We start from the raw sequence: 23,821 nt of genomic DNA on the forward strand, positions 1-23,821 counted from the left end.
ACTTAGCTGTCTCCATGTCGGCAATGGAATCTCCACTCAAATGCGCCCTTCAGAGACTGTTTCTGATCACCCAGTCTAAATTTGTTCCTCCCCTCCCCCACAGTGAATCATTATTCCAGCACCCCATTACTCCACCTTAATAGCACTCACCCCATTCTAAGAATATCTTCATATATTTATTTTTTCTTGCTGTTTCTCACATGATAGACAGTAGTACTGCTCACCAGTATGCCTTGTTCTTCTCAATTCAGGCAGGCACATGGGAGGATTGCCCTTCCTCGCTCTTTGATGTTAGACATGGCCACAGGATTCATTCAGCCAGTGAAATGTGAGGAGAATTGACAAGTCTCATATCTGGGTGGAAGCATTTTATTGCCAGCACAAGAGTCTCCGACATGCATCACTGAGGCAACACAGAGAACACCGTTGCACTAGGGAATCACGTGGCCCCACAGCAAAATTTACATGAATGAGAAATAAAACTTTGATGTTTTAAGCCACTGAATTTTTTTCAGCAGTATCACCTAGCAATCCCTGACTGATATATCCCACTAGAATAAAAGAACAGCCTGAAAATTTTACAAACCACACATCTGATAAGGGATTTGTATCCAGAGTATACAAAGAACTTTTACAACTCAAAAGTAAGAATTCAACCCAATTAAAAAATGGACAAAAAAGTTGAATAGACATTTTATCAAAGAAGATACATAAATGGATAATATGCACATGAAAATGTGCTCAACATCATTAGTCATTAAAGCAATGCAAATTAAAACCACAGTGAGCTACCACCCCACACTGACCGAAATGGCTGTACTGTAATCAAAAAGACAGATAACAGCAAATGTCAAGAATGTGGAGAAAAGAGAACTCTCAAACATTGTTCACAGGAAAGTGAGATGTTATAGCCACCTTTTAAAACAGTTTAGCAGTTTCTCAAAAAGCTAAGCATAAATTTACCATAGGACCCAGAAACTTCACTCTTAGATAATTACCCAGGAGAAATGCAAACATATGTTCAAACGTTGACTTAAACGGGAATGTTCTTAACTACATTATACATAATAGCCTCAAGGTGGAAATAACCCAAATAGCCATCAATTGCTTAGAAAATAAACAAAATGCAGTCTATATATACAATGTAATACTATTCAGCAATAAAAAGGAATGGAATACTGATACATGCTGAAGGATGAAGTTCAAAAACACCGCGTTAAATGAGAGAAACAAGACACAAAAGGCCACATATTGTATAACTCCGTTTAACCAAAAAGACAAACATATGAAGAGACAAGGTAGAAAAGTGGTGCCTCGGTATCCTTATCTCCAAGGACAAAGGGACACCAAGAGGAATCTGAACCAACAGGTCTTGCTAAGTCTCCTCCACTTTACTACACTTGGCTTATACTCTTTTTTCTAGTATTTTCTGCTTTCGGTGACTCTCCACTCTTCATCTAACCCGAGCATGAAAACATTCAGGTTTAACCATTTCTTCAGGTCTTCATTTCCTTACGAAGGCTCCCATGTCGCGTGAAATTTATATTAAATAAATTGATATGCTTCTTTCCTGTTAATCTGTCTGTCAGTTTAATTTCCAGATTCAGCCAGGAACTCTAAGAGGGTTGAGGAAAACTTTTTCCACCCCTACAGTGCCAAAATGTCTTTGAGAAAGCATCACTCCAAATGTGGCCAAAATAATTCTAGCGGTTTATTACTAAGACTGCATCCAAGAAAATGTTTACTCTCTTGTAGCCCCAGTTATAAAGCCTCCCATCTCATTGTACTTTTTTCTATCTCACAGCTAAAGTACAATCAAATTGGCCAACACTTTCCTGAATGTTTTTAATTTGTGATACCAAAAAACATAAATAAATCCCTTTACTGGATGGCTCACCTGTATTTTGATAATTATTTATTTTCATAAGCTGTGGCATAAACTTATGAAGATTTCTAAAAACAGGATTAAAAGGAAATAATTTCTAAAGGACTAATACTCAGTGCTGAGAGGGAGCAGTGAGACAGTCCTTTATTGCACTGTTAATAAACGTACAGACCAATGCCTGCCTTTCTGGAAAGCAATTGTAGCCATATGTATCAAGATCCTTAAAAGAACTTTTATTTGACAGGGTTCAAAACAGGCCTCCCCAAGATGTACCACTTCTGCACATAGAATTTTTTTTTTTTTGAGGAAGATTAGCCCTGAGCTAACATCTGCCACCAATCCTCCTCTTTTTGCTGAGGAAGACTGGCCCTGAGCTAACATCCATGCCCATCTTGCTCTACTTTATATGTGGGATGCCTACCACAGCAAGGTTTGCCAAGTGGTACCGTGTCCGCACCCAGGAACCGGGCCAGCAACCCTGGGCCGCCGAAGTAGAACGTGCGAAGTTAACTGCTGCGCCACCGCCCGGCCCCTCACACGTGGAATATTTTGAGCTAAAGGCAATCAAGACCTTGCAGGCTCAAGAGAAACTTTTACCTCTCCCTTAAAAGAATTTAAACTGGGGGCCTTACCCATAATAAGAATCGTTACCAGAAATAAATTTTTATGACCTATCTGTATGGCAGAGCAAACTTCTAATTACTGAACTTCTGCTCTTCTGATCATCCTGTGAATTATTCTTCTCCCCTTTGAAGCCTCAGGCCCGTATCCCACTTGTTAGCTCAAGATGGCATGTATACCTCATTTTACCTTTTTGTCTCTGACCCTCTCATGTACGTGGGGTTTCCATAGGTAAAAAATAAATTTGATTTTTCATGTTAGTCTGTGTCAATTTAATTCTTAGACCATCCAGAAGAACCTAGAAGGGTAGAGGAAAATTTCTTCCTCTCCCACGTATCCTTCAACCTATCAACCTAGTAACTATCATCTTGAAGTAAGGTCAGATCTACAGAAAAAGATTTGTATACCATGATACACAAGGGTTTCTGTATATCGTAACACTTATAAGTGTGAAAAAAATTGGAAACGACCTTAATGTCCAACAACAGGGAGATAATAAGTAACATAGAGTATGCTCACAAGATGGAATGTGATATAGGTGAAAGAAAGACTGGGCAGGAGGACATAAAGGTTTCCCATTATCTCTGGGGGTGAATTTTTAGTGATTTTTTATCTTCATTATATTTTATATATTTTTCAACAATGAGCATCTTTTCTTTATTAATACTAACTGGATATCATTAATGTTATTCACAGTACAGTTGTGGCTTTCCACCTTCTAAGCATATAGTAGGATTGGACATTCAGGCCCCTTTATGGCTGGGTGGGGTGGGACCATATACTTAGTTCTGGTTGAGTTGTAAATGAAAGGGACCTTTCTGGATGAAGAATTTAATTGGCAGTTCAAGATCCTTCAAAGCTCTTTTTCTCCAGCATGGCAGGCAGCAATAAAGATGGTGGCTGCTGTGAACCTGGGTCTCTGAGTGTCTACCACGAGCACTCTTTTTGCTGACTCATCATGGAGGTGTAGCATGAGCAAGGGGTAAACTTTTGTTGTTTTAGGTCACTGAAATTTAGAGACAATTTGTCACATCAATATCACGTAGTCTATCCTGATTGATACAGAAATTGGTATTCTTAAGTGAAGTATTACTATAGCCAAAAGAGAAAAAAAAGACAATCCACAGCACAATCTAAAATACATGGCTTTAGCTTAGGGGCCAAGTGGCAGGTAATCAGAAAATAGTTATCAGAGATTAGGATCGTGATCCATATTATGTAGCAGGAAAACATTTGGTAAAAGCGTCACACATGATAGCTTGGAAGGAAGATAATGTACCTAAATAGCTTGTAGTTTTTATAAAAAAAGGAGTGTGAAAACAAAATTAGTAGCATCTGTCATTATTGGGTGCATTTGACAAATATAAGAAAGAAATGAGCTTAGAAAAGAATTGGCCAGTTTGAAAGCAGGAATGAAAGGGAATAGAGAAAGTCCAGAAATACAGGAACTTGTAGGGTTGAAAATAATATTTCTCATTCTGAAATGATAAAACTGAGAAGACCTCTGAGTAACAAAGGCTGAGTAAAACACTGCTTCATGGTGAGGATTAAATCAATGCGCAAATCAAGGTTGAAGTCTCTGAACAGATTAAGATTTCTAAGAGGAAAAACACCAACTAAGGTTGTGGCATTCAGTAAAACCTCTCAACTGGACAAACTGGCTCAGGGAAAAGAAACTAAAAGTGGCCCAATAGACTCAAAGAACCCACAATTAAGTGGAGAGAGAGAGAAGAATGGAGCCAAGCAAGCACAGAATTATAGCAACTCTAAAAAGTAAGTCTAGAAAAAACCTGTGGGTGTGGCTATTAGCACATGTAAGCCAACCAGAATAAAATGGCTAAGAAGGCCATTAAGTTTTTGAATTATACCAGCTAACTAGACACTAGCCAGAGTAAAGAGACTGTGATTGGTCAAAACTTTAAAAAACTTTGGTCCCAAACATTGACCATAGGTAGTATACATAGTGAGGAAGCTTTTCAGCCTTTAGGAAGGGTATATTTCAAATGTCCCTTCTAGATATAGCCAAGGAGAATAAAAAAAGAAGAATGTCCTGGAGCTATGAGGACAATGAGCAAGAGAAGAATTTCCAGGGAGTGGAGTCATGGTCTAATCAAAATTCCACACTCAGGAGGAATGGAGCACACCTCTGCTCAATGGAATTTCAGAATGGCTTTAGCCCAGTGACTGCTATGTGTCTCCCATTCTTTCCCTCTCCAAATGTGAGAGAGTTTATTGCAGTTATCTTGTTCCAGGTCCACTACTGTTTATTTGGGGGGGAGGGGGGTTCTGGATAAAGAAGAATAACATTCATACTTGATATAGAAACTACCACAAATCACCTAGTGTTCAAGTAGTTTTGAGTTTGATGCCACAATTGGGTGGAATTTTTGTGTTTTCTCCCTTGGAGATGGGATGAGTGTGACTGTATTTTGTATGTGAAAAAGAGTGATCAAATATTGATGATCAGTAGGACAGGACAGACTACACTCATTTCTATTCTGGCTCAACTATTTCTGGTTCTCCTCATTTTCTCAAGACAGAATTTTCTAGTCCCTTTAAGTTCCAACGAGGCCATGTGACTATTTCTGGCCAATGAAATGTGAGAGGAAATGACATAGGTCACTTCTGGGTCACAGTATTTAACTGCTGGTGCAACATTCCCCAGACTTTACTTTTCCCCGACTCCATGATTCTGGAAGCATGTCTTGTGATGGGGCCTTAAGTGATTAGGACAAAGTCGCCTGCCAACGTGTGTTGGACATCCAGCATGAGTGAGAATTAAACTGTTATTTTGTTAGGCCTCTGAGATTTGGGAGATTGTTTGTTATCACAACGTAACCCAGCCTGTCTTGACTGATAAATTAACAAACAACAAGAAAGACTTGTGATTCCACATATCTGTCTTTCCAGACATATATTGACAATGTCTTTTCACACATTAAGTGAAGCTATCTCATCCTAGACACACGATTTAAGGCTTCTTCTTCACTTAATATGCAATATGTTAAATAGTCAATACAGTATCTTTTGGCAAATTTTCAAAGTCTACTTTCCCCCTGTAAAATCTCTAGAACTCTAGAAATAAGCAGGAGAGCCAATGTTTGAGATCCAGCCCGATTGCACAGGGGGAAAACGAACGCAAAGGAAAAGTATAATTTTCTAAGATAAGTAACATTTACCAAAAACCATTGTGAAAATTTAGAATTGAATGAAATTATCTATTTTACTACCTGAGGAAGACCCCCTAAAAAAATAAAAGTGACTGTTTCAAAACTTGTCCTAAATAGGAAAAAATTCTTTCTGATTGGCAGTCTGCCACAGACTAAAAATGACACCCTCTGTGCTACTGAGGCTGTACCAATCAAAATTAAATAACGTTCTTTAAGTTTTTCTTCTTAATATTTTGGGGAACTTGAAATAATCTTACTATTTCCAAAGAGCAACTGACAAGAGAGTTTTTTTTCTAAAACAGTAACTATTAAGATTTATTATAAATTGCCCAGTTTTTAGACACCATCTCTCATTTCGAAAAGAAATGTGAGAGTAATGAGTACAGTACTTCTGATGGCAGCATAACAACTTGAAAACCTAAAAATAAAATATCAGAAGCCAAACCAAGCTTTCTTTTCAGCTTTTCCCTTTGTTTATTTTAGATAGCAGGCAGCATCAGATAGGTTTAAGTTTAGAATCTTTTTTAAAAGCATTTCATCTCTGCCAACATTTTCATGTGAATTTAATTCTTCTGCTGGCTCGTCGCAAAACATACCGTCTTAGAATGAAAGTGGTCCAAATGCTCTTTACCAAAGAGAATTTTACCTTCTCTGAATAGCAACCTTGAATTTTACCATTTAAAGTTGCTGCAAGTTAAAGGCAGTGGAATGCTAATAAATGGGGTCTCTTAAGACTAAATTTTAAGCCCCTAAAGGGCAGGTACTGTGTTTTGCCCTTCAGGCATCCCCAGCATCTGGCACGATGAGTGATGAACCACTAGCTTTTCATTTACCTCTTTCTTTATTCCAAGGTTTTCAATCCCTTAAACTGATTCTTTCGATTATAAAGGTAAAACAAAGAAAATTCTGGTCTTTACAAGTTCTATTTGGAGAGGAGATGTCTTGGAAGGAATCAGGGGACACCCGGCACTCTGGATGAAGTTCAAGAAAAAAGACCACAGTAGGCTCTGAAAAATACCTTTGGAGCTGTGGAGCGAAATGCAGTGCAAAGTGGGAAATGATCGCTCTTGAAGGCCCTCGAAAATTCAGTAAAATCTACGGAAATCAAACTACTGGATACAGCATTTCTTTTGGGAAATGTTGAGTCAAGTTTGCATATTGGTGGACCTGGGGCCAAAACAGAATTGGCCCACACGACCATGACAGAATGAGCCAACATGGCTGGCAACAACTGGATTACTTAGGCTTGATTTCAACAGACGTGGCACCAACCCACATAATTTATTAACAAAACTCTTTTTAATTCAGTGCACTTATTGCATTTGTGAACATGCAGCACAGTTTGAAAGAAAGAAGAATTCAAAAACGTGGAAACATATTTTGTATCTAAAAATAAATGATAGTAAAGAATTAAAGTTTTCATTTTTTTAAGGAAAAGGATACTCATTTTTGTCAAACAGTGACAGTGATTTGGGCTCAGAAGCTCCAATTTTGCTATGATCTCATGAGTCTATTCTTCAAAGTATGCTATGTAAGGTTGACCTAGAGAACATTTGACCACATCGACTTCACCACCTCCATTCTTCTCCCGTTGAAAGTGAATGCTAACTAAATCCTCCACAGTTTCTTCATCCATCATATCAAGGCCTTCCATTCCCGTCAGAAGCACTGTCCTCTTAGATATTCCTGAAAATACCTAAGACGGAAAATTAAAAAGATAAACAGAAAATTTTCTAACAACTTTGAATTGCAAAACTTCACATTGATAAGCTCTGCTTAATATTTTGGATTTTATCTTAAGAGAGACAAGGAGCCTCAGGAAGATTTTTCAAGCAGAATATCAGAATCGGATCTGAGTTTCAGAAAGAGGACTCTAGTGGCATTATGACAAATAGAGAAAAGAAGGGCAACTCTATGAATAGAAAGACCAGTGAGAGAGGTAGATAGAAGTGGAAGCGACAAGACTGAGTCACCAAAGGAATGCTGGAGGTGAAGTAAGATGAAGAGTGAAGCATGAGTTCTAGCTTTCAGGGTGGTGGACTAGAGAGATGGTGGTACCACTTAACACCTGAGTGGCAACAGAAAAAGACAGCAGGTTTGGAGTAAAGGTAACACGTTCAGAGAAAATGAGCTGGAAGAATTACTTTTAATGTCCAATGATAGTAGACACATGAGGAAATGTGGCTGTCTCCACATACAAAACCAAAGATTGTGCCATCATCTGAGTAATTTCAGCTTGAAAAAGTGTATGTTAAATAAGGTACAGTTTTGCATTAAAATATTCTTTAAAAAGACAAAACTCATTCCGCACCAAGCAGAGATGAAGAAACTGTTTTGCTATCCCTTACTAATAAGATTCAAACAGTAACACAGTCATAACTTTTTCTTTATTTTTCATGGGGTGGGGTCAAGCAGTAAGTTCCCAAAATGAAAAGAAAGAGACGACTTTACCTGAAACTTTTTCAAGTGTTTTTCTATGTACGGAGAAACAGTAACTCTATGGCAGCTATGATCTGTATAAAGAGGATAGTCTTTCTTCTTCAAAATCTCGTCAGCAACTAGAAGGAAATTTTTGAAAAGTTATTTTCTTTTTTTTTATATCATAGATGTTTTTAACCAGAGTTAAAACTTTCTTCAAACAGAACAATATCACAGTAAATAATGAATTGAGTGATTAATTTTTAAGAAATGCTACAGTCCACTTTAAAAACTTCTCAGTACATCATTTTGAAAACTATAAGACCAAACAATAAGGAGGTCTAAATAGATCCTTCTGTCTTCAACCATCCACTAGAGTCAATCAACGCACACAGGGCTGCAGTGTCCTCAGACAGATGGACCTTGAGCTACAGAAAATGCAATCACCATCTGCAGAAAGTAACCCCCATCCCAACAAGACTGGTATTTCCCAGTTTCTCAAGAAGTAGAAACAAAAACTATGGGGGCTGGCCCCGTGGCCGAGTAGTTAAGTTCGAGCTCTCCGCTTTGGCAGCCCAGGGTTTCACGAGTTCAAATCCTAGGCACGGACATGGCACTGCTCATCAAGCCATGCTGAGGTAGCGTCCCACATGCCACAACTGGAAGGAACCACAACTAAAAAAATATACACAACTATGTACCAGGGGGCTTTGGGAGAAAAAGGAAAAATAAAATCTTAAAAAAAAAAAAAAACTATGATTCGAATACTACGTATATATTTTAGAGTATATATATGTATATATACACACACATATATAGTAAGTTACTGTAGTGTATATATATATACATATATATACATACTATAGTAATATAGTAATACATGTAATATAAGTAGGTACTGAAATAATAGAGAAGAACATTAATTTAGTAAAAATTGAGACATTTCCTTAAACTTCCATTTCTGCTTCTATGTAGTTAGTTATGATTAGTTAGTATTAATTATTAACTAATATTAGCATTAACTAATAATATAGTTAGTATTATTTAATAATATAAATAAATATGTACAATATTAATATATAAAATTACTTAGTTATTCTGAAACTAATACATGATTTGCAGTAAACTGATATAATGATGTTAACCAAAGTGGGGGCAGGGGTCGACTGTCATCTAAGTGAAGCAAATAACAAAATTTCATCAGGTTTCTCTAACACAAAGAATAATAAGATTTATTTTTAGCAGAATATAGGAGAAAAAGGTAATGTGTCAAGATTGCATAACAGGAAGAGTCCTTGAGAATATCCAATCACTTTGTTTTTTCTCCTCCCACCAGCCCACCTTGGACTGGCAACACGGTACAGTGGTTAAGAGCGTAGGCCCTCGCTGGTGAGGACGTGCAGAAATTGAAAGACTGGTACATTGCTGGTGGGAATGCAAAATGGTACACAGCCACTGTGGGAATCAGCATAGCACTTCCTCAAAACATTAAACATAGAATTACCGTATGATCCAGCAATTCCAGGAAGACCTAGCTAGACACTCAACTAACCATAACTGACTACACAGTCGTAGAAAGAGAAGTGTAAGGAATGTCTCAATTTTACTATACTAATGCTCTTCTCTATTATTTCAATTGTCTTCAAAAAGCGTGTATTACTTTGTTATGGAAAATCCTAATCGGCAATGTTTTTTAATGGTATAGAAAGATTTCTATTCTATGTGCAAACCCAGGAGAAGCCCTAAGAATTAGATTAACTAGAGAAGAAATTTTTACTTTGGGAATCACTTGAACATATTAACAAAAGCAGCTGCAGGGTATTCTATTTTTAATCATAAGAATGTAAACCTCCCTAAGATGATCTGATAAAAGTCCAAATCTGCCTAAAAGAGGAAGAGATGTCTGTCTAGCTGTTTTTTCCATTCACCTCTTGTCCTCCCTGGAATGGATTCTTCCACCTGAGAGACCCTGTCAGTCATAATAGGTGGATGGAAGAGACAGTTTTATACACATATTTCTAAGTTTCTCTGCCACACACCCACTGTGTGATCTTTCGTAAGTTACTTACCCTCCCTGGGCCTCAGTTTCCTTATCCATAATGCGAGTATACACCTACCTCAGGAGTCCTGCTGTGTATCAGAGGAGACATACTACATTTACAACACCTGGCTCCACGCCTGGCATGTGATGAGCATGCACTAAGATTTATGTACTTGCTATGTGTAATATTATCATTCTCACTAGCATTCACAGAAATTACTTTCAGGACTCTACCATTTTATAAGGTTAAAAAAAATCCTCTATTATTATGCTGTCTAATAAATTCCAAACAAAAGAAGTAGAAAGGGAATACTTTCAGAAATGGCAGACCATAAATTAAATGGTAGAGCATTGCTTAATTTCCCAAATGTGTGAGTACCTCCAGTTTCCACAAACGTGATGACAGCACTTCCAGACCGCTTATCGTACTTCACGCATTCCACCTCTCCTCCTCCGTGTCGGGACTTACAAAAGCTCAGTTCTAGCTTGTCTCTCATCTGATTGTCAGGCAATTCATCAGGAATTTCAGTAACATTGATCTTCACTTTAGATACTTCTGCACAAACCTGGGAAACCGTTTCATATTCAGAAAGATGGATGAGAAAAGTGTCCATGTTTAACAGAATTCTGAAAAGCTTTGGTCACCATGTTACCTGGAATCGGACTCCTGATGTTAATGGAACCGGCTTGGCCATAACCTCGACATTTACATCCTCTATCTGCACATGATGTTTCTTCATTTTGATCACATTTTGGGCAACTGAAAAATAATACAGGAAGTATTAATTTCCAATATTTCAATAAATTTTTACACTTTTGCTTTAAGAATAAATTATCCTGAATTTTTCAAATTTTCTTTAATGTTAAAGATTCTAATTTTTAAATTTTTCTTAGGATTTCCAAGTGAAAATGGTCTTGCCACCAAAGTAAGATACATTAGTCAAAATACATCAGCAAAAATTACAGTATGGAAATTACCAAGTTCTAGATTCATCTCTTAAGAGAGAGCCCGATAATCTTCAAAAATTCATAAATTATTTCAGCACAGCCACACACCCTTCCTTTCCACTGTTGACAGAATTACCGGAGAATTCCCTTAGTACATTAAAGCACAGCCAGAAATTTCTTCCATGTTGTGTAAGCTGGGAACACTTTTGCGGATCAGTCAATTAGTTGCGGATCTGGCAATTAATCTTACTTATCATTTGTCGCTCCTCCTTAATATGTTGCAAGTATCACAGAAATAACTATTCATTTTTGTTTCTGTCTTTCCCAAGGATTATATATTAAAGACCACATAGGCTTGAATATCAAAGAGTGAATCGTGTTTTTTTTTGCCATATTTAATGAGCAATTCTACTTTCGCTAAAATGCTCTTGAGACCATTCATTAAAAAGTTGATAGCATTGCTATACCAATCACAAAACCATCAAGTCCAATTTATCCATGCAAATGGGAGAGGCTCAGTAATATAATTATGCCAAAAGTCATTAGAACTCCAAACAGCAACTATATGTCAGTTTAAAATGCATGTGGGTGTGTGTTTATTTTAAATTGTGTGACACAAAAGTTTATCACACTGCAGTTGTTAATATTTGGAGCCACTTACTCTAATTTTTTTAAGACAAGAGATTCCCACTCCAAGTCTTACAAATCTCACATGTGTTTATGACAACCAGTTATCACACCACAGCTGGCAGAAGAGAAAACCGGAGCTAAGAAGGCAGGGCGTTGTCATATGGGAATTCAGACTCATCGTACCGTGATATGACTATAACGTGAATTATGACTTTTTTTTGTTAATGACAACAGGCAACAATAACAGAAAATATTAATGAAGTAATACTCAGATGATGCTGTCTCCCTTCCAATGCCCCCCCAACCTCCAACATCTGGTTATCTGACACAGCTGAGAGAGACCACTTGTATTTCAACTTTTGTGACTCTGATTGTCAAAAGCCAACTCCTATTTAACTGTGTAGAAACCCAAAGTTCTCCCCAGAGAGTAGGACCTTGGAGCCATGCCAAGGGTGGAAGCAGATGTATGCGTTTCTGAAGAGGATCCTAGTCCCGGCATTCCCAGAAAATTCCTGCACAGAATTCCTACCTCCCAAATCTCCACTTACATCTTTTAGTTATATCCCAATTACCAATGCTAACTGCCACTTGATTCTTTGTCTCCTCTTCCACTTTTAGCTGCAGGTGTAGACGAGTGTGGACCCTGAGTGAATGAACAGTATGCGCATATACTGACGTGCTAGAATACCTTTCTTTTTTTTTTTAACTTCTTTTTTTTTTTTAAAGATTGGCACCTGAGCTAACAACTGTTGCCAATCTTCCTTTTTTATGTTTTTTTTCTGCTTTATCTCCCCAAAACCCCCCGTACATAGTTGTATATCTTAGTTGCAGGTCCTTCTAGTTGTGGGATGTGGGACGCCACTTCAACGTGGCCTGATGAGCAGTGCCATGTCCACGCCCAGGATCTGAACCCTGGGCCACCACAGCAGAGTGCGTGAACTTAACCACTCGGCCATGGAGCCAGCCCGTAGAATGCCTTTCTTTTTAACATTCATTTTCAGGATATAGTGATGAACCAGGCATCAGGAGATATGGGTTATAATCATAGATTCTCAGAATCTGAGCACTGGAAGGGCTTGTGAAGGAACCCTCTAGTCCCACCCCACAACTTGACAATTACAGGAACAAAGGCCCAGGGTGATGGCCTGCTCAGAGGAAAGTTGGTCCAGTAGAAAGTACGTGGGCGCTTGGGGTTTGGCCCTCAGCTCTGCAATTTATTACTCTATGAACCTTAAACAAGTTCTTTATCTTCTTGAAGCTTATGTTTCCTTATCTGGATAATTCCTAACATGTAGCAATATAATAGCTAACATTTATTGTTTATTATGTGTCAGACACTATGCTAAGTATTTTACCAACATTTCTCATTTAATACTCAGAGCAGCCCCACGAGGTAAGTACTACCACAAAGCCTGTCATAAAAATGTAAGATTTATTAAAAAAACCCAACCCAAATCATACCTCCCAAAGAGGCAAAGCTGTCACTCAAAGCCAGATCCTCCTCATTAAGGCGCTCCCAGCTTCAAGAGGGTCCTAGACCCTGGTGGGCTTAGCAAATATCAGGTCCCATCCCAAGTCTCTGAATCCTTGGCTCTTCCATTCACTGAGCATGTGCCCTTAGATCAATTATTTAAACACCTGAGAATCTGTTTTCTTGGCTATAAAATGTAAATAGTAACTCTCCTATCCTATTGCTTTGATGGAGTTGAGTAAGTATAAAATGAGATGATGTCTGGGAGAACTCTCTGAGAAGTGTGTAGAGCTCTACCACCTGAAAACATTATTACCAGTATTGTCACTTGGAGGTAGCAGGTGGACTAGAAAGACGCTGGTACCGGACATCACAGCACCTGGGGCTAGCGTCCCGGAGTCATCATGTTCTCAATGAGTGACCACATTCAGGACACGTAACATCCCAGAGTCAGTTTTTCACCTGAACGATGGGGATAATCATACCTGTCTTGGTGTGTCATTATGAGGAGGAGATGAAATGTTATGTAAAAATTGCAAAGCAAAAGGCAAAGTTCTATGAAAGCTCTTTGAGAGTCCAAGTGCTTTCCAAAGGTAACATGGTCACATTCTTGAGCATGAGTCATACCTTCTTCTTTTTCAAAGGTGATGAGCACTTGTCCTTTTTGTAGCTCATAATGAGCTTGCAAGTTCATTTGAAAGGAACAGGAGACATTTAAAAGCTGGCTGTCATCCTCGGGAGTCTCTGCAGATGTGAATTTCACCTTAGTGGCAGGAATATCCTCTTTAATCTAATTCAAACGGAAATGTTTGATTAAAATCAAGACAAGAAATAACTTAGGTCCTTCCAGTGATAATGGGATGTGATTGCCCAATAATTCATTCTCCACTGATTTCAGAATACTGTGTGGTCTTACGTAATATCTTTATTAATATCTTTATTTAACATCTTTAGTAATTGCTTCCTCCCAGGTAAGTACTTAGCAATGTAATCAGATGCTGATCTTTTAATATTATTTCACGCATGAAATTTTAAGAATATAATCTCCCACTTTTTCTAATCAATGTTTAAACTGGTCAGTGTTGTGTGGTGCTCGATTCTAAAGCCTACGCCATTTTTGTGGATAAGCACCTTTTAAACAACTGGGCCAATAATAGGCTATATTACAAGGGAATCACTAGACAGTGTTTATTCTCACCGCAAAGAGGTACGAAATACTCAGGTGTATACTACAGTTATTTTGCTAGCAAATCCAGATCATTTAATCCAAAAAAGAAAGACTCCTGAATTCCATGATTTAAAATTTATGAAATTTACATTCCCCCTTCTCCAACACCTGCCCAGCAACTTTTTAACCATTACCACAACTTAAGTTTATAAAAATGTGAAGGGACACTAGCGAGAAAATTCATAATCAGAAGGATAAAGTTAAGGGGTTATACTTAGCTGCTTAAAATCGTTGGGATTAACAGACATGTACAACTACACATACATGCACAAATGAGTGAGGTGTTTGCATTTCTATTCTCCATGGTTATTTTACATGCCGACAGAGAAAGTGTTATCACAAAGGGAATAGAAATATTCGAAGAGTCATTTGATCTAATCTTACATTTATTCTATATCTCTACATGTAACGTAAGTAGAATTTCTGATTACCATAAGTCCAATTTCAAAGCAATCTGCAATGTCTGAGAAAAGGGAGAGTGTTTCCCAGTAACGTGGAAGCATCCAGTGCATCTGGAGAAGTCGAAAGCTTTTGGAGTGAGGGTACCCAGTGCTAGTCCTGAGGACACTGTGGCAGAGAACACGCCACTCATGCTCTCTGGGCCACAGTCTCAGTCCCCTGTAAAGGGGGTCAGCTGAGCTGGCTGGGTTCTCAAAGCCCTGTGAGTTGTAAGACTAAATGATTCCAGCTCCTGTCTGAGAAATCACCAGAATCTCAACAGAACCTTCTCTAAGTCTCATAAACAAAGGAAACCTCACTTCCTGATATTCAGTAAGCTACCACCCATTTCAGAAACAAAAAGTAACAATGTTTTAAGCATTCAAATTGTTTAAAGAAGGTATTTTTTTTAACACTATGAGTTGTTATGAAGAAAAAAGGGGTGAAAGTTATGTGTAATTCAAATACAGGGAAATTTAGGAGAGAACTTAAATGGTGAAGATAAACATCCGTTGTTTTTTTTTTTTTTTTTTTTTGGTGAGGAGGATTGGCCCCAAGCTAACATCTGTTGCCAATCTTCCTCTTTTTGCTTGAGAAAGGCTGGCCTGAGTTAACATCGGTGCCAATCTTCCTCCACTTTGTATGTGGGATGCTGCCACGGCACAGCTTGATGAGTGGTATGTAGGTCCACTCCTGGGATCTGAACCTGTGAACCCCAGGCTGCCAAAGCAGAGCACACAAACTTAACCACTACACCACTGGGCCATCCCCCAGTTTTTCTTAACTGTGAACTCATTTAAATCACTTGGATGAGGAGACCAATAAAGGAACTTAGTGAGAAGACCAAGAATTTGACCCAAAAGTGATTGATAATGAACTTTTTTTTTGTTTTTGTATTAACACATACATAAATATTAAAAAGTGCATTATCGTAAGTATACAGAAGGATGAAATTTTACAAAGTGATCACAAACACGTGACCAGCACCTGACCAACAAACAGAGGATGACCAACACCCCAGAAGCCCTCTTGGGTTCCCTTCCACTTCCTACCTGCCTCCAAGGGTAACCACTATGCTAACTTCTAACACACAGCGTTTGTGCTTTATTTAAATGGTAGCATATGGTAGGCCCTCTTTTATCTTTTTTTGGCTCAACATTGTGTTTGTGAAATTCACCCACGTTGTTGCATATAGTTGTAGTCTGTTCATGCTCATTGCTGTTTAGTATTCCATTGTGTGAATACACCCCAATTTATTCATTCATTCTACTCTGGAGGGACAATTGGGATGTTCTCAGTGTGGGGCTCTTATAAAGAGTGGTGCCATGGATGACCATAACGTTTTAGAACTGAATTTTGTATAATTAAATTGCTTTTGCTAAAAAATGGTGTCCACTGAAAATGTGATACATAAAATAAGTAAAGAAGTACCTGGGAGCTCTTGGTGGTCACTTGTAACTCAGCTTCGAGCTTTTGGATCTCCTCCTTTAGCTGAATATTTTCCTTTGCAATTTCAGCAATCAACCTCTAAAAAAACATCAAACAGCATTAACAAATTAAACAGCGCCTGACCTCATTTTCCCAAATGAATTAAAGAGGCTAAATTTCTCTCACCCTGAGTAAGGCACAGAAACATATTTGATAATCTCAGAATAAATATGATCACACGAATAATACATTTGCTGAATGTCTTACATCATCACCTGTCAATTCTCCTACCACTCCCAAGTGTTGTTATCTTCATTATAAAACAAGGAAACCACCTTTCACCCTAGACCAAAGGTCACAGGAATTTCTATAGGAGAGCAAGAACTGAGACCCAGATCCTCTGAATCTTACTTCAGTGCTCTATCAATTCCTTTCCTAGCTATTTGTGACTACAATATGACTTTTAAATTGCACTGTAATTGTGGACAGATGTTACTCTGGTACTATTAAAAAATTTGCTATGATTCCCACAGTACAGCTGCCTTGACACGCCAGATAGATGGCCTTGGGTAAGTGGTTTAAGCTATCGGGAGCCTCCACTCCCTCCCGGGTCTGACCAGATCCTTGCTGACAAAGCTCTTAACTTCTAGGTGAAAATCAAAGAAAAAAGGGAGAAGGGGAAAAAGTAGCTAATGTTGTCAGCCTTGTAAGAGACAGGAGAGAAATATGATTCTTCTTGTAAGACCTGAATAGTGGAAGTACAAACATTTTGAAAACCCTAGTATCTTCCCAAATTCAAGGTAATGTTAGACAAAGACATACAAAACATGCAAAACTAACAGGTATAAATTAATTTTTAATAATACCCAGTAATTTTTTTCTTTTTACCTCATTTTGTTCATCTTTCATAAATTTTTCATCCAGCCAATCCTCCTGAAGAACTTGTTTTCTGTTATCTTCATCAGCCGCCATGATTTCCTGATTATCATAAAAAAATTAATATTTTTAAAATAGTGTATACTCACAAATTCAAGAAGAAAGAAATAACAAATTTTACCATTTTCCAGAAGAAACATCTCTTCTTTTTCCTAGCATCAAAGTGTTTATTATCATGTAGCTTATATCCAAATAAAGGCTATATTTCAAATAACTATCACACCTATAAATATACGAGTGTTCTAAAACTTCTTTGCTTTTCAGCATAATAATAGAAAATAATGAGTATTGACATGCCTTTGTAGTTCACATCTCAATCAAAACATGATGCTTCATTTTAAAACACTACTATGTTGGTCTTCTGGCCTTTTTAAAAGGTTTTGATTTAAACGTTTAATTCTCCCTATTGCACTCCCCAAAAGGCCTCCAAAACACCCTTCGTTTATATGTACACAAATTCTTTCCTGGAGTTTTCACAAACCCTCCGCCTGATTCCATATATTTGGATGGAAAAAAATTACATCTTTACTTCTAATCACCTCTGCTTGAAACTTAGCATTCTCTTCAAACATGAAGATGGCCAACAAGCCACACCGTGTTTGCAGCACCTCCGATAAGAATCACCAAGACAGCATAGGTATTTTCATAAAATATTATAACCTTTGCAGATAGCCTGGAATATCATTTGTGTTTAACCCTGCTTCAAAATTATGGTAGTTATTAAACTCACTACCAAGTCTTGTGATCTACTGTGATATATTGATATATATTACTAATCAATTTGCTTTTTTTTTTTTTTTTTTAAGATTTTATTTTTTCCTTTTTCTCTCCAAAGCCCCCCAGTACATAGTTGTGTATTCTTCGTTGTGGGTTCTTCTAGTTGTGGCATGTGGGACGCTGCCTCAGCGTGGTCTGATGAGCAGTGCCATGTCCGCGCCCAGGATTCGAACTAACGAAACACTGGGCCGCCTGCAGCGGAGCGCACGAACTTAACCACTCGGCCACGGGGCCAGCCCCGATCAATTTGCTTTTTTAATATTCTGATAATCATATAATTCAGTATAATTCAGTATAATTGGTTTCCTTTATAATTCTATGCTTTCTTTTTCTTTTTTTTTTAGGAAGATTAGCCCTGAGCTAACTGCTGCCGCCAATCCTCCTCTTTTTGCTGAGGAAGGCAGGCCCTGAGCTAACATCCTTGCCCATCGTCCTCTACTTTATATATGGGATGCCTACCACAGCATGGCGTGCCAAGCGGTGCCATGTCCACACCTGGGATCTGAACCAGCAAACTCCAGAATGCCAAAGTGGAATGTGTGCAGTTAACTGCTGTGCCACCTGGCTGGCCCCTGTGTATTTTGTTTTATACATTTAAAGAACGTTTTATTTGTTTTCAGAAAGGTCCATAGGCTTTACCAGACTGGGAAAAAGTCCATGGCACGAAAAAAGTCAGGATTCCTTGTCTGTATAGGAATTGACTGAGATGGAGACGTCCCAGATCATAAATGAGACAGGGAATATCACGATTATTTTTATGTTTTTGGAAACATGTTAATAACCAGTCTGTAATATAATCTTCCAAGATTGCAAGTGGTTAAATTCTCACTATTTCTGTAGGAGAAGAAGTAAAGACATTTATTCCTCTTTAAAAATAAAATAGAAGACTAGCAAAAAATTAGTCACGTCTTAGTTTACCCAGTGTGAACACAAGCAGTGTCAAAAAAAAGAAGGGGTCAAGTAGCACTTAGACCTTGGTTTCTAATCTATTCTCCAATAAAAGGAACCAGGGCTCCTTGGATAATTCTATGTCTGGGGCAGGAAATACACAAGATGAGCCTGGACCTTCCAGTGGCCAAAGGTACAAAAAGGGGATTTATCAAGTAAGTAAATATCTGGACAATAACAGGAACCAGGTTTTTCATTGCCTGGGATAGTAATGTAAATATGGAAAGGGAGAAAACCAGAATGAATGCTGTGGATTTGAACTGGAAATATTGGTATAATCTCATGATTTCCTATAGATAGATTGATAGATACAGAGATATAAATACAGATATAATTGCATGTGTATGTGTGTGTGTGCGTGCACACACATACACATACTATATATATCTATCTGTAAATATATTCCCTAACTCTGTCTGCTGACAGGACCCGAAGCAAAGACAATAGCGATGAGCACATCTAGCACCCAGAAATTGGTTTCTAATACCATTCTCCACTACAAGGAACCAAGGCTGTTCAGAGAAATGGCTGATTTCAGGACCGGAACTGGAAAAGTATAAGACAGGCATCTCATGGTGCCAGAAAGCAAGGAAGTGCTCAAAGAATGATGAGGACATGTCAAAAGGGCAGAGAATCCAGCTTAAGGAATTTTTCACTGGCCAAATCTGGGAATAAATTAAGCGTAAAAATAAATAATGACGGTAATAATTAAATCCACTGAGTAAAATAGAAAACTATGAGTCCATACTGACATAAATAAATAAATAAATATATAAATAAATAAATTGAAATTTTGATGAGGAAAGGATCATTTAGTTAGTTTCAAAATATTCCCCACAAAGTATTTATTAATTTCAAAGGGGAAATGAGTAACTTCACAGTGAAGAAGCCAGGCAGATGCCACCATAATGAAATAATTAAAGTAAATGAGATAAATCAAATCATCTGCCATCTGATAGGCTGCACTGAGAACACAGTACGACTTCTATGATATTCCCACCAAAAATACATAATCTGAATCTAAGAATCAGGAAACATTAGACACACTGGCTTGTTCCCGTCAAAAGTGTCAAGTTCATGAAAGCCAAGGAAAGACTGAGAAACTGTTCCAGACAGAAGGAGAGGAAAGAGACATCACAGCTCAATGCAATGCATGATTCTGAACTGGGTCCTCTCGTTAAACAGGATATTATTGGGACAACTGGCAAACTTGAATTGGATCCAAGGATTGGATGGCAGCAATGTATTGATATTAATTTCCTGATTTTGATCACTATCTTGGGGTTATGTAGAGAAAAATACCTTTTTTGTAAGAAAGATATACTCAAGAATTCCACAGTAATGGGTCATGAAGTTGGAAACTTGTTCCCAAAAAATTCAGGAAAATGAAAAGCCGTTTGTATGGTACTTGTAACTTTTCTGTAAGTTTGAGATGGTTTCAAAATATATATATTAGTAGCTCCCTATTGCATCAACAACTGCAGAATCCTTACGATGGCATTCGGCCTTCATCGAGGTCTTACACGATCTAACTCCAACTTATTTTCTGGTCTTATTTAGACAAATTCTACACTAAGTCCTCTAACCACACTGAACACTCGAAGGGTCCCTCGTCTCCCTCCTGTCCCTCGTTATGTCACATTCTTCCTCCTTTTTCAACCTTGATTTCCACCTTACGAAATCTTATTTTTCTTCAAGGTCCACCCCAAATTTTCCCCAAGTTCTTGAAGCCTTTCTGATTCTCCCAAAGCACGTTAGTTCTCCCTCTTTTACCTCTTTTGAGGAGCTTTATTTGTGTACCTCTGTCATTTTCCTGTGTACCTGTGACTAGATATGGTCATCACCTTGAGGCCAGAGACTATGTCCACCCCTCCTTGCATCCACTCAAAACACAATACAAGCAGACACACTGAAAACACTCAATATTTATAGAATTGTGCACTATCTTTTCTTTCCTTTTTAAAGATTGGCCCCTGAGCTAACAACTGTTGTTAATCTTTTTTTTTTTTTCCTGCTTTTTCTCCCCAAATCCCCCCAGTACATAGTTGTGTATTTTAGTTGTAGATCCTTCTAGTTGCACCGTATGGGACGCTGCCTCAGCGTGGCCCAACGAGTGGTGCCATGTCAGCGTCCAGGTGAACTGGTGAAACCCTGGGACACCGAAGCGGTGTGCGCGAACTCAACCACTCCACCACGGGGCCAGCCCCTGTGCAGCATCTTGACTTAAGTATCTGTGCTGCTCAAGACATCCATGCATATGATGTCCTCTTATCACATTTTCGGAATGCAAAAACTGCAACATTATTTAATTGCTTTTTTAAAAGTCAGTATTCTTAAGAGCTTGTAATAAAGGCTCTCTATATATTTAACTCATATACACGGTCTACTACATGACACCCCAGAACTTTTTTTGGCATATTTAGCTCTCGATACTGTCCCTGTTTGCATGAGTGGGATGTACAGTAATAGGCTTTCTTTTATGCAATCAGATCGTAGGCAGAACAATAACCCTCTCAGAGATGCCCACGTCCTAATCCCCAGATTCTGCGAGTATGTTATGTTACACTGCAAAAGAGCTAATCAGCTGACTTTAAAACACAGAGATCAGGGGCTGGCCCTGTGGCCAAGTGGTTAAGTTCGCGCGCTCCGCTGCAGGCGGTCCAGTGTTTGTTGGTTAGAATCCTGGGCGCGGACATGGCACTGTTCATCAAACCACGCTGGGGCAGCGTCCCACATGCCACAACTAGAAGGACCCACAACTAAGAATATACAACTATGTACTGGAGGGCTTTGGGGAGAAAAAAGGAAAAATAATAAAATCTTTAAAATATGGAGATCATCCTGAACTTTCCATGGGCCCAAATGTAATCACCAGGGTCCTTAAAAGTGAAAGAGGAAGACAGAAGAGCAGAGTCAGAGTGAGATGTGACAACAGAGTAAAGGTCAGAGAAATGCAACACTGCTGGCTTTGAAGACTGAAAAAGGGCACCACTGAGTCAAGGAAGGGGGGCAGCGTATAGAAGTTGAAAAAGACGAGAAAACAGCTTCACCCCAGGGGCCTCCACAAAGGAAGAAGCCCTGCACACACCTTGATTTCAGCCCAGAGAGCCAGGTCGGACTTCTAACCTACAGAATTTTAAGATAATAAACTTGTGGTTTTTAAGCCACTAAATCCGTGGTAATTTGTTAGGACAGTGAATGAAAAAAACAATACAAATCACCACCATCCATCCACCACCTCTTTTCCTAATATCCTCATGTCACGGTGGTGCCAGGCCCGATAGAACAGAATCTTCCCATATCTGGCAGCAAAAAGAAAGGCAATGAGGGGAAGAAAGGGAGGAAGGAGGTGGTAATTAATAAAATGGTGATACACATATATAGTTTTTTAAACACTTATGCATATTATATAGACAGGGAAAGATAATATTCTCCTTTGGATGTCTCCTTCAAGAAAATCCCTGAACATTCTGAAACGTGAGGAACGACTGCCAAATCCTGCGCCTGCCAGGAGTAAATCTCCTTAAAGAATCAGTTTTCCTAAGAGCTATCTCGAGAGACACCAGAACATGGGCAAACAGCCGTTTTAAGTTTCAGTTTCCAGAAGGAAGCACAACAAACCAAGAAGACTGGGTAAGAGGCCTGGACGGCACAGAGAAGGCATCGGGGATCCGGGGGCAGGCGCGCCTGCTCCGCGTCTTGTCGCCGCAGCGACTTGGGCTGCGGGGGGCGCGGGAGGCGCCGTCGGGCGCTCGTGGCCGGGCACTGCGCCGCGCCGTCCCTGGCACCACGGAATCCGCCTCCCGCACCCACCCAAGGCCTCTCTAGCCCGGGGCTCCTAGGAGTAGGGACGGCGGCCGGGGAACGGGAGCCTCACTCACCTGCCGCAGCCGGGGCCCGGCGCGCCCGCCTTTCCCGGAAGCCTCGTGGGGCGGCGCCGGGTCCCCGAGGCTGGTGCTGCCTTATCCAGAAGCGCCTCGGGAGATCCGAGGTGCCGTTCAGAGTGGGTGACGCTCGGATGAACAGCTTAGTTCCTTAAAAAAAGAAGAAGAAGAAGAAAAGGAAAAAGAAACTGTGCTCAAATAGTGGTTAGTGAGAAAAACTCACCACCCCTCGGAATACCAAACCCGGTGTCTCCAATGACGGACAATCTATAACTATTTTCACTTTCGATTTTTAAACCGTGGTTGTTCCGTTTTCGTTTTGCTGGAATGTATCCCAAAAGTATTCCTGAAGTGTCCATAAACACTAATTCAGGACGAGTGTTAAAAAACACTCTTTTGTGTGTGTGTGTATATTACTGGGCATACAGTTGGAAAGTTGATTGAAACAAAATAAGGTCAAAACATAAGTCTCTTTTCAGGTTGTAACTTTCTTTGTAATTTATTGATGTTCACAGCCTTCGTCTACAAAGTTTTACAGCCAACACAAGACCAACTTTTCTGTGTGTCTTTTGCAACATCCTCTGGACCAGGAGGTTGGCAAAGCTGTGGTGGCCAGTTGGCTTCTATGACCTATGTCCCTTGAAAATTTTCTTACAGTCTTTTGTTTTGTTGTGAAGCTCGTAAATAAACACATCACTAGGTGTGATCTTTTCCTTTGAAAATAAAAAATCTGGCTCATTTCCAGAACTGCAGTGTTTCTTAATCCTACCCCAAGAACCGCCCCACAGCTGCACTTGCTCATAAATAAAGGTCAAGGAGGAGAAGAAGCAAAATTATTTCCAGGCAGAAACACTAGTTTATAGTGCAGTATACTCACATATAGTAACTGATAAGCAGTCTAAAATAACAGATTAACAAAAGTCAAATTCCTTTAGCTCAATAATATTGATAGGAATCAGTTTAAAATGAACTAAATGAAAAAAAACAAGTGGTGCGTG

General features: G+C 39.0%; 1 protein-coding gene across 2 annotated transcripts; it reads right to left on the reverse strand.

Moving 5' to 3' along the window:
* Nucleotides 1-353: 353 nt before the first annotated feature.
* On the reverse strand, nucleotides 354-23,092 carry NMI (N-myc and STAT interactor). Of its 2 annotated transcripts, XM_005601393.4 has the most exons (8): nucleotides 22,821-23,092; nucleotides 17,167-17,256; nucleotides 16,282-16,377; nucleotides 13,812-13,974; nucleotides 10,789-10,895; nucleotides 10,515-10,701; nucleotides 8,128-8,234; nucleotides 354-7,372 (listed from the first exon to the last, which is right to left on the reverse strand). In XM_005601393.4, the coding sequence occupies exons 2-8, from the start codon at nucleotides 17,248-17,250 to the stop codon at nucleotides 7,187-7,189; spliced, it is 930 nt and encodes a 309-aa protein (XP_005601450.2). In that variant the 5' UTR covers nucleotides 17,251-17,256; nucleotides 22,821-23,092; the 3' UTR covers nucleotides 354-7,186.
* Between the last annotated feature and the right edge of the window lie 729 nt (nucleotides 23,093-23,821).

This window comes from Equus caballus, chromosome 18, assembly GCF_041296265.1.
Source record: "Equus caballus isolate H_3958 breed thoroughbred chromosome 18, TB-T2T, whole genome shotgun sequence".
NCBI lineage: Eukaryota > Metazoa > Chordata > Mammalia > Perissodactyla > Equidae > Equus > Equus caballus.

What these genes read in the sequence shown, in the direction of transcription:
- NMI (XM_005601393.4), bottom strand. Translation starts at nt 17,250, where the DNA reads ATGGCGGCTGATGAAGATAACAGAAAACAAGTTCTTCAGGAGGATTGG. An exon ending in TGACCACCAAGAGCTCCCAG is followed by an intron (nt 13,975 to 16,281) that starts GTACTTCTTTAC and finishes CGTTTGAATTAG; the next exon opens with ATTAAAGAGGATATTCCTGC. An exon ending in CATCAGGAGTCCGATTCCAG is followed by an intron (nt 10,702 to 10,788) that starts GTAACATGGTGA and finishes ACGGTTTCCCAG; the next exon opens with GTTTGTGCAGAAGTATCTAA.